The sequence below is a fragment of the Coptis chinensis genome, chromosome 3 (assembly GCF_015680905.1).
Source record: "Coptis chinensis isolate HL-2020 chromosome 3, ASM1568090v1, whole genome shotgun sequence".
Lineage (NCBI taxonomy): Eukaryota > Viridiplantae > Streptophyta > Magnoliopsida > Ranunculales > Ranunculaceae > Coptis > Coptis chinensis.
The window spans coordinates 54709915-54721370 of NC_141458.1; the positions used below are offsets into that span (position 1 = coordinate 54709915).

The 11456-nt window shown below is 36.1% G+C and overlaps 1 protein-coding gene and 1 long non-coding RNA gene across 5 annotated transcripts; both read left to right on the forward strand.

The window, feature by feature from the left end:
- LOC147510053 (uncharacterized) lies at positions 1–2302 on the forward strand. The gene is made up of 2 exons (XR_015218724.1): positions 1–1471; positions 1764–2302. It is a non-coding gene; the product is annotated as an uncharacterized LOC147510053 (long non-coding RNA).
- A 4422-nt stretch (positions 2303–6724) lies between these two features.
- LOC147510054 (chromatin remodeling ATPase BRAHMA-like) lies at positions 6725–11246 on the forward strand. 4 transcript variants are annotated; one of them, XR_015218723.1, is made up of 6 exons: positions 6725–7118; positions 7236–7336; positions 8009–8096; positions 8215–8304; positions 8434–8659; positions 10532–11246. XR_015218723.1 is itself a non-coding variant. In XM_086602120.1 (5 exons), the coding sequence occupies exons 1-5, from the start codon at positions 6939–6941 to the stop codon at positions 9822–9824; spliced, it is 510 nt and encodes a 169-aa protein (XP_086458246.1). In that variant the 5' UTR covers positions 6725–6938; the 3' UTR covers positions 9825–11246. The 4 variants fall into 4 exon arrangements, 2 of the variants coding, with proteins under 2 accessions (XP_086458246.1, XP_086458245.1); XR_015218722.1 differs by lacking the exon at positions 8434–8659 and having other exon boundaries at positions 6738–7118; positions 10532–10825; positions 10913–11246; XM_086602120.1 differs by lacking the exon at positions 8434–8659 and having other exon boundaries at positions 9774–11246.
- The last annotated feature ends 210 nt before the right edge of the window (positions 11247–11456 follow it).

The window sequence follows — 11456 nt, forward strand, 5'->3', positions numbered from 1 at the left end:
GTTCCCAACTCACAGTTACATAGAAAAGTTAATAACAAGAAATAGGGGTGACTTCAGATCGGATAAAAGTTCTTCTTCTACTTCTAACATTTTGAGTCAACCTTATATGTCCAGAATTCTAGTGTTGGGGAATTTAAGCCCGCATTATTGTTTCCCTTAATTTTGTTTAGGTCTTTTATCGTGTAATTTCATGCTTAAATGTTTGGTTGAGGGTAACAAGGTTTAATACATTACGAGTGTTTTTGATGTTGTGAAGAATTAAGGACCCCTAATGATTACACTTACACTATTGTGTTGAATTTTTATTGTACACAAGCTGTTGTGAATACATAGGCAAAGTTACTGAGATCCTAGAAGAAATGATGAGATGTGGGGTGGGCCTAATTGTTGTGACATATGGCACGTATCTTCACGGGCTTTGCCGAAATGGGATGGTGGAGTCCGCACTGAACCTACGAAGTGAGTTGAGACAAAGAGACGAACATCTTAGTAGCACCTGTTACAATGCTGTCATTTTTGGGCTTTGTAGTAAAGGGAAGGTAAATGAGGCTGTGAGGCTTATGGAAGAAATGAAGAGTTGTGGAGTATCCCCAGATGTTCATGGATATGGTGTGTAAGGTCATGGATGAGATGCTTGGAAAGAACTTGTGTCCTGATGTTTACAGATATACCAATGTATGTACTACATGGTTACTACAAAGTTGGAGGCCTAGATAAAGCCTTGAGTCTTTTCAAACAAGGAGTAAAGTGTGGCCGAACATTGTTATTTGCACTGTTATTGTTGATGGATTCTGCCAAAAAGGGCGTCTAGAAGAAGCTATTTTGTTATGGATGAAATGCAAGACCAAGGTATTATTCCAGACTTGTTTACTTATAATGCAATTATCAATGGGCTATTCAAAGAATTAAAATCAAATAGCGCCAAGGAAAATTATCAGTTAATTCTGGAGAGGACTTCCAATTTGTGGAAGAGGATGTTGAACGATGGGATAACAACAAATGCTGTAACATACATTATTCTTGTAAGTGGATATTGTTGTGGCGGAAGAATGTATGAAGCGTTGAAGTTGTTCAAGGAAATGATTGTAAAGGGTATTGTACCTGACAAAATAGCTTACACTACCATTTTAGCTGGATATTGTAGAATTGGAGATACGAAGACATCTTTGGATTTCTATAGAGAAATGGAGCAAAGGGGCATAACACCCGATATCTTTACCTATACCTGTCTAGTACATGGGCATTGTAAATCTAAGCGGGAGGACGAAACACGCAATTTATTTGATAGAATAATCAAGACTGCCACTCCTAATGTAGTGACTCACTCTGCTCTAATGGCTGGATATCGCAGAATGGGTGATCCAAAAATTGCTCTTCATTTATATAACCAGATGGAGGAGAAGGGTATTCAGCCTGATGATATCACATGCCTGGTGCTAGGATTGGGCACAATTCAGGATGATGCATATAGGTAGGGTATAATTTCACCTTTCATCATTGTATATTTTCCATGTCAGCATTGTGTACGATCACGAGTTTTATGGATTTGCATGATGTAAAGGACTGAGACCAGACCGGATGACAAAATCATACCTTATAATTTCTTACTATTCTCACAGCATATCCATATTTTGTTTCATTTTGATTTTATTTACATACGTAGATGTTTCTCTCATTCAATTTTTTGTTTTCTGTAACACATCAAAATTCTACTTGTATTTTATACACGACCTGTAGAAATCTGAGAGATTGTCTTGATGTAGCTCAGGGGAAAGAACCATTGGATTGGGGGACATCTGCTGGGAAGAAAGGGCCGAATACCACAATTTCTGTAAAATCTGAGGCGGAAGGTGAATGAGGTTTGCATCAAAATATTTTTGTTAAAGGTGATTTGACAGCAGATATGTTGAAGGCCCTTCCTCCACAGGGTGTTGTATCAGATGCTTGACAAGTTAAAAACCCTTCTCAAACAGGCACTACTCCTCAGCCGAAAGACGTTATGGTCACGAGATAGTATCCTGGACCACTTTTTGATGTGCCCTTCTTTACCAGGAAGCACGATTCCTTTGGTTCGGAAGCTACTACCAATGCAAATATCCTCACACTTGCATACGATGTGAAAGATCTGCTCTTTGAGGAAGGCATGGAAGTGCTTAATACAAAGGAAAACTGAGAATCTCAGAAAAATTGGCGGTTTACTAACTGTAAATTTGGAAAGAAGAAAAGGATTAGTCCTTTTGTTCTTCGGTTACAAGGAAGCATAGTACAAAATATCAGGATATGAGTATTTATCGATATTCAATTTTTGGATATCTATCGTGGATATATCCTCCTCTTTAGGGATATTTGACATTGTTTTACATGCAAATATCGTGGATATATCCAAAATATCGACAAATATCGTAGATATTTTGGATATTTCTTAATATATCATGATACATTATTTATATTTATTTGAAATATAATGGTAAATATTAAATAAAATTATTATATACACAAAATATCTCAAAATATCGCAAATATCACAAATATCGTTAAAATATCACTGATATTTGCAGTCGTATATATCTCTGAACATATCGTGATATTTATATATCTTTTTATGAAATATGGATATATATCCCCAAATATAGGGATATATCGGGATATTTTGTACTATGCAAGGAAGCTTCGACTTATAGATTTTCAGCCACGTTTAAGAGATGAAGTTGATCAGCAGCAGCAGGAAATAATGGCAATGCCTGAAAGACCGTATCGGAAGTTTGTTAGAGAATATGAGCGACAGCGCGTGGATCTTTCCAGACAAGTACACCTCTCTAAAAAGTTCATGAGAGAGAAGCAATTGAAATCCATTTTCCTGTGGCGTAAAAAGCTTCTTGAGGCTCACTGGGTCATACGTGATGCACGAACTAAACTGCACGCAACAAAGGAGTTGCCAAATATCATGAGAGAATATTGAGGGAGTTCTCTTAACGGAAGGATGAAGACCGGACTAGAAGGATGGAGGCTTTGAAGAATAATGATGTTGATAGGTACCATCAGGGCCGGCTCAAGGGTGGATGTGGCCTTAGGCGACGATCCAAAGTGAGGCCTTTTTTTCTAAACTCATTGACAAGTTTTTTTTTTTTATTCCAACATTTCATATCCAATTCATGCAAACACCATAAATCAATCATAATAAGCTGATTTCACGGTCTCAATACATTCACAAATAATTCCAATAAAAGACAAGTATTGATGAGCAATAGCTTGGAAGAATGAAGCAGCAGCTCAACTAGACATATGCTTTATATTTCTGACAATCAAAGCACATAAAAACAACAAACTACCTCCTTATCTCGTCTGGCCCATCATCCTACATGTCAGAGGTCCACAAAGTGAGGTTATCTCTCAGGAGCTGCATAATTAAAGTGTTGTCCTTGTATGACTCCTCCCTAGAGTATCCAGCTCATAATTGCTTCTTTACGTTCAAAGACCAGTTTTAAACTCAGCGAGATAATGATGGTAATCACCCATCATTTTGAGATAAAAGACTTTCGAATCATTTAAAGTCTACTGAACATATAACAACACAACTGCAAAATGGAAAAAAGAAACATATCATAGCACTAGTAGCAAAATAGAAGAGGGAAATAAATATGAACCAACCCAAGCAAATCAAGGCATCATTTAAAGTTTATTTTTCTCACCTTTTGAGCTGGACATCAATTAAATTATCATAGTCAAGTTTTTCAAACATATTCTTTTCAATAGATAACATAGCTAAACCATTAAGTCTTTCTTGTGACATAGTGGATCTCAAGTAAGATTTTATCAATTTTAGTTTTGAAAAGCTCCTTTCACCAGAAGCAACAGTTACGGGTATCGTCAATAATATTCTATATGCTATGCAAGCATTCGGAAAACAATTAATTCTTTGGAAAAAACTTAAAGCCTCAATAGGCAAATTATTTTTAGTTTGTAAAACCTCTTTCGCAATGTTTAACTCATGAAACAAATCTAGGCCATTAATATCAGAAACCATATAATGTCTTAAAGAACTTTCAAGATTTAGACAATATTTTTTTCAAACTAGTCTCATCCAATGCTTTCAACTTCTTTAAATCATACAAAAACCAAATACATCTTCATACATTTGAAACTGCTTTCAAACCTAGTTTTAATGGAAGAAAGAGCTCGATCAATTATATATAGAAAAAAAAATCAATTCTAAAAGCTTCTTCAAATTTTGTTGCCTCATCATTGTCATTTTCATCAAATTGTTTTTCCCTCTTAACCTTAAAAATACAGGTTCTACTTCCATTTCAAGTGCAATCTCTTTAGCTGAAATCATAGCGAAATAAAACCATTTTTCCTATATTTTTCAAAAATGAAATAAGACCCTTTAACTGAGCTATAACAATATCAATTTGCATGTCTTTAGATTGCAAGCTTTTTTTTGAAAACAATTAATTAATATATCATACCAAATGATCATGCCCAATAAAACTCAAAGTTTTCAAGTTCATAAGTTGCTAGACACTCGGCTTCACTTTTGTTTTAGGATCTTCACTAGTTTTTGCTAATTGCAATAAAGCATTTCTTAACCGAGGAGCTTGGTATTTTATTGCTTTAACATTGTTAACCAACTTTCCCATCGTGTTGGAGACCATGACTTAAGTGTGAAGCTGGTACATTGTCTTTTCCTAAATTTTCTTCTAAAATTTTCCAACGCTTTGTCGAAGAAGAGAAAAATTGTGTAAATATCGTTGCAATTTTGGACAAGAGTTACCCATATCACAAAGCACTAGATTAAGATGCGGACAACCACAAGGCGATATACAATGCTCTAGGATTTACTTCTAATAGTCTTTTTTGTACTCCTCGTTCTTTCCCCTTCATATTAGCTCCATTATCATAGCCTTGCCCTCTTACATCATTAATATCGAGCTCAAGATTCTTTATTGCATTTGTAAGTTCATCAAAAGTCCTTTCCCCGATGTATCATCTACTACTAAAAATTCTAAAAAGTGTTCTTCAACTTTTATCGGATTGATGAAATATCCACACACCGTAGCACAAAAGAGACATCTCGTTCTTGATGGCTTACATCGAGGATACAATCAAGGATTAAAAAGTACTTTGCTTCCTTAATTTTTTAACTATCATAGTTTTAACCTCAAGTGCTAATAGACTTATCAATTCATTTTGTATATTATGACCAAGATAATGAGTATGAATTTCACCATGTTGAAAAACGACGAATATGTTCTTTTTATTACGATCAAACTCTGCAATCATTTCAATCATGCCTAAAAATTTCCATTATTTTCTTCATAAAGCTTCGTTTGTACCACGGAAAGCCAAGTTGTTTGTTGCAAAGAGTTTTCACTAAGGCAATAATTCTCAATAGCACACCTCTCCAATCTTTGCCTCTCTATCTCAATTTGTTCTTGTACCTTTTTTATCAATTGTTTTACCTTTTTTTTCAACCTCTCTTTTAAATCTGCCCAAACAATCATACAGCTTAACGTGTTCCGATTTAACTCATGTTTTTGGAGACTACTACTAATATTTTTCCAATCTTTACTTCCTTTACTAGCTAATTGACTCATGCTATCTGTTAGAACTAAACAATTTGCAACAAAAACAAAACACTCTATCTAAGTCTTTTGAGTAGACAAGCCATGTCCTCTCAAAGTGCCTCGACTATTTAGTTTTGAGCTGTCTTTCGAAAAATGCCTAGCATTCTCATCTTTAGGATAATTAAAACCAAACTCCTCCCTAATTGGAGCTCTTTCAACCAAAAAATCTCTCAAGTTTGTACTAACATTTTTCCAGTGCTTTGGATCATATATATTTGAAGGTCCAAATTCTAGATTGTCATTAAGACCTTCATTTTCTTGAGAATATGTGAACTATGCATTTCATTATCAAGAATATTTTCATCTCCATCAATTTGTTCCGGTCTTTTCGTTATTTTCTAATTGTGTTAAATTGACTTGGTGGCTCATTTACTAACTCTTCAGAGAACTAGTTGGCACATTTTCTTTAGTTTTAGTGACATACTTAAGAAGAGCCCCTTTTTGATTGAATCAATTCTTCCTCTTTTCTCTTTCTTTTTTGAGTTTGGTATATCCAGAATCAAATTTTCTTGACATACTTACAATAAAAGGACATCAAAAAATAATGAACAAGAGAAAAGAACAAAATCACCGATTTTACGAGAAAATTAGTGCCCTTTTAATTTCTTTAGTGTGTAACTCTCTGTTAATAGGCAAAATGCAAAGAATTTCTGAAATTGACAACAGAGAATAATATGTAAATAATAGATTCATATCAAAAAAGAAATTATCAATTTCACATTAAAGAGTATAAATTGATTACCTTCCAAATACAAAAGTATTAAATACCAATTTGTGAGATTGTGAGAATGTGATTTTAAGATATCAATGGTTTGGGAGTGAAAAATGGAAGTAGTAAGAGAGAGAGACGTTGAGAAAGAGATAATTAAATTTGTCTTTAATTAACTTAAGAAGAAGTGGAAAAGGTGCCATAGAATGTGGAGATTTTGCATTAAACGTGGGATTTTCTATTTCCATTTATTCTTTCTAGTTAAGAGGTCTAACTAGATGAGGACACTCCCACAAAAAATTAGACTACTACGTGTTTTTAGCCATCAGATTTGGCATATAGTTTTGAGATACAAATTATGTAGTGGACCACTGGATATTATTTCCTTTAAACCAATTCAATTCCCGAAATTTAGTGCAGTGGGGAGAATTGGAAAAAACAAATAGACGACATTGTCCTTTTTTGTGTTTTGTTTGCCTTTTAAAAAAATGGTAATATCAAACATGTGCAAGGAGAAACAAGGAAATTTTGAGGCCTTCCAAATCTGAGGCCTTAGGCGGCCGCCTAACTCGCCTAATGGATGAGCCGGCACGGGGTACCATGAGATGTTATTAGAGCAACAGACCAGCGTTCCAGGTGATGCAGCTCAGTGGTATTCCATTCTCTCATCCTATCTGTCTCAGACAGAAGATTATCTGCATAAGCTGTGTGGGAAGATAACAGCTACCAAGAATCAGGAGGTGGTAGAGGCAGCAATTGCTGCTGCTGCTGCTGCCCATTCTCAGGCATGTTTCTTATCCTTCTTTATTCTTCTATTTTGTCTATGGCTTCCCATGTTCTAAGATCTTCTGTGGCTTGTCTAGATTTTGTGTCTTTCAAATGATTACCACGTTTAACATTAGGACAAAGTTAAGGCAGCAGCGGCATGCGCTGGAGAGGAAGTGATGATTAGAAACCAATTCTCTGAAATAAACTCCCCCAAGGACAGTCCATCAATTAACAAGTAAGTTCATCTTATTGACTATTGTTGTATAGAGGCTTAGATGAAAGTAACAAAGGAGAAATTAATTAGGGATTTCAAGAGCAATGTTTACAGAGCTCACTGATAAAACTGAGTTTCTATTTTCTCTTTTGGTTGTAAGTACATAATCATAGATCAATATATGTATATATGAAAGAAAAAAGGTCTGCAACTGCTTTAAGGTTCAGCCTTTATTTTTCTATGTAAACATTAGAGTATAAACTACCAATTGTGGTGTTCCCGGAAATGGATGATGCATAGTACTTCAGTTTATAAAGTTATAAACCAATATTGATGGGCCAGAAAATTCTGACTAGTGTCTCTTCAATTTTGTTTGTAGTGCCTCAACATTTTGCAAGGGGCATCATTATCTGATGGTAATAAACGTGTTGTGCCAGTGGAAAATAGAGCTGCTTGCTTTTGCTTTAGGCTGGCTACCCCCCCCCACCCCCTCTCAAACATGCTGACACCCACTGTCCCTCTGCACAGATAATTTTATTGATAAAAAGGTCCAGAAACTCTATGAAGCAGTAGGACTACAGTTTATTATACTCTTAAAATGCATATGATGCTATAGTTTGTATATGCCTAAAAACATGGTTCTCATTTTGTTTTCTGTTTGATAATTAACTCTCTACTTATTATAATTTATAGGTATTATAATCTCACACATGCTGTGAACGAAAAGGTCATAAGGCAACCTTCAATGCTACGATGTGGCACTCTAAGAGACTATCAACTTGTAGGTTGCGACCTCATAATTTATTTTCCTTGTTTTTTTTTTCTTTTATATAGGTTTAATTACTTATTCTGCACTTGTGCTATGAAACATCTTGAGTTGTCTGTTGTTTCCTTTCCAGGTTGGATTGCAATGGATGCTTTCGTTGTATAATTATTATAATTTAAAAGGAACTGGAGCACATGAGATGGGTCTTGCGAAGACTGTACAGGTTAGTATCTACCATATAAAGTAGTGGAAGCTTTGAGTCGGATTATTCGAAGAGCCAGTGAGTGGGGTGTTTTGTCGGGGTTTTCCGTGGGGAGACACAATATTAAGATCACCCATTTACAATTTGCAGATGACACTATCATCTTTTTCGGCAATGAGGTGAATCAAGTTAGATACCTTAGAGGTCTTCTTGCTTGTTTTGAGGTCGTATCGGGCTTGAGGATCAACATTGCTAAGAGCACGGTGTATTGTGTAGGAGGGAGTAATAGTGCGGTTCAGCTTGCCAGTGTCTTGGGGTGCTCTCCTGGTGTTCTTCCGGCGTCTTACTTAGATCTTCCTTTGGGCGGTGCGAATAGGTATGTTTCTATTTGGGACCCGGTTATAGAGAGATATGAGCGCAAGTTGGCTTCTTGGAGAGGTTGGTAGAGTGGTCCTCATTAAAAGCTCCTTGTCTAGTCTACCCGTTTATTTAATGTCTATCTTTCGAGCACTACTGAGTGTTACTAAGCGGTTGGATAAGATTTTGAGAGATTTTTTATAGGGTGATTCCGAGGAGGCACATCACTACCATCTTGTTAGTTGGAATAGGGTGTGTACTTCTAAGGATCAAGGTGGCATTGGTATAAAGAATACCCGTTTTATGAATCGTGCCATTTTGAGTAAGTGGTTGTGGAGGTTCAGTAATGAGAGTGAGAGACTATGGAGGAGAATTATTGTCTCCAGGTATGGTTTGAGTCCTTTTAGGTGGGAGAGCCGTGATGTGACGATCCCCTATGGGTGTGGAGCTTGGAAAGGGATTATGAAAGAAGTGAAGGACTATAGGAAGAATATCTCCTATAAAGTCAACAAAGGGGATAGAGTCAGATTTTGGGAGGATGTTTGGAATGGGGATAGAGCCTTGAGTAGGAATTTTGGGAACTTCTATGCCATGTCAGACAGGAAGAATCAGCCGGTTAGTGATTTTATTGTTATGATAGATGGTACTGCCTCATGGAACATTGATCTCAGACATTTGACATACTTTTAATGACTAGGAGATTGATGATTTGGCTACCTTGATGGCGAGATTAGGGTCTCTGCCTAATATCACTCTCGAAGATGATCAAGAGGTTTGGGCCCATGATGCCAAAGGTATATTTACTGTTAGATCTTGGTATTCAACCTTCCTTGCTGCCTCACCTAACCAACCTCATATCCTATCATACATTGTTTATCCTTGGAGATTCATTTGGAGGGCTAAAATTCCGTCTCGGGTTTCTTTCTTCACTTGGTGTTCGGTTTTGGGTAGAATTTTAACCATTGACAATCTTCGGAAAAGGAAAATGATTATTGTTAATTTTTGCCCTTTTTGCTAAGATTCAAGAGAATCCTTTGCCCTTTTTCTTATGCCATTTGGAACTATTTTATTCAATCTGGTTCAATCTCTAAGGTGTGTCCTCGATCTGTTTGTGATCTTTTGATGATGTTTAGGTGTGTCCTCGATCTGTTTGTGATCTTCTGATGATGTGGCCTAGTTTATGATCCCCTACCCGCACTAAGAGAAAGTTGTGGAGTATCATTCCCTTTGCGATACTATGGGGTATATGGTTGGAAAGAAACTGGAGACATTTTGAGGATAGAAGCCTTGACGTTGCACATTTGATTCTTCACAACAAATGATTACTTTTCCTTTGGTGTAAGCGGTGGAAAGAGTTCAAGGAGATACCATTCGGGTCCTTTGCTTTTTCTTGGGAGGATATCATCTGAGATGTTTAATCACTGTTGTATTTCTTGCTTTTCCTTGTTGTTGTCTTTTTTTCGGTTCTTAGTAGGATATCTCATCCTATATTGTAATTTTCTTTTATATAGTTTATATATATATTGATCGTTTACCTTTTCAAAACAAAAAAAATATAAAGTGGTTTTAGCAACTGATTTCAACTTCATCTATTGTATCATGTTCTTTTGGTTCCGTTTGATAAAATATCACTCACATTCAAGCCCACGTGGAACGAAATAATTGGAATATAGTAGCACATTCTTAGTCTCAGGTGTTAAAAGTATGTACTGATGCTTAGGTATTAAGTAGAAGACATCTTTTTTGCCAGGCTTTGTGCAGGATCAGCTGTGACTGTAGTTGATAGACTCAACTTTATCAGTAACTATAATGTTTATTAAATATTAAGAAGAAAATTGGTTAAAGCAACTGATGAAGTATTTGAAACTTCTAATTGCTATATTTCAAACAGGCGATGGCACTAATTGCATACTTGATGGAGTTTAAAGGCAACTTTGGGCTACATCTTATAATTGTCCCAAATGCAGTTTTGGTTAACTGGAATGTCAGGCGCATCTGATAGGATCTGGGGTTTTTTCCACTTATATCTCACAGCACTGAATATCTTTGACTTCTGACCGTTAAGTATATGTCAGAGTGAGTTGGATAGTTGGCTTCCGTCTGTGTCATGCATTTATTATGTCGGCTGAAAGGATCAACAGTCGTTGAGCTTCCCTTCCGAGCAGGCTTCATTCGCAGTTCAGTGGTTAGCGCTCTAAAAGTGATTTTCTCATGTAAGAGACTGATACTTTCTCTTTTTCCTTTTTATGATCTGATATGGCATCTGGTGCAGTAATGTTTCTAATGCTGATACTTGTCCTACAAGAGGTCTGTGTGTTGAAATTTAATGTGCTTGTGACCACATATGAGTTTATTTTGTACGATCGGTCAAAGCTATCAAGAATTGATTGGAAGTATATCATAATCGACGAAGCACAACGAGTGAAAGATAGGGAATCAGTTCTAGTGCAAGATCTCGATAGATATCACTGCCAACGCGTTTACTTCTTGCAGGCACTCCATCACAAGTTATCATCTCATGTGTAATAATTAGAGATGTATTTGCAGCTCGAAATAAATAAATAAATAAGCAACGAACCAAAGTGCATTTTTTTTACCTTACTTTATATTGAAATTTGTGCTAGTGTAATTTATGCTATTTTTCGAATGGTATATGCATCATTTTTTAGCATTGTGGGTATCTCTTGATGCATTTTTTTATGGCTTCCTGCCTCTCAGTGATTGGTTAATTTGGCTAGTTACTTGAAATTGATTGAACATCAATACACCGGTAAATCCTTTCTTCATCTGTTTGGAAAATCTTAAGCGTCGACATT

Excerpts from the sequence above, each read along its gene's own strand:
- LOC147510054 (XM_086602119.1), top strand. The coding sequence starts at position 6,939 with ATGTTATTAGAGCAACAGACCAGCGTTCCAGGTGATGCAGCTCAGTGG. Across the intron at positions 7,119-7,235 it reads CTGCTGCTGCCCATTCTCAG|GACAAAGTTAAGGCAGCAGC; the intron begins GCATGTTTCTTA and ends GTTTAACATTAG. Across the intron at positions 7,337-8,008 it reads GACAGTCCATCAATTAACAA|GTATTATAATCTCACACATG; the intron begins GTAAGTTCATCT and ends TATAATTTATAG.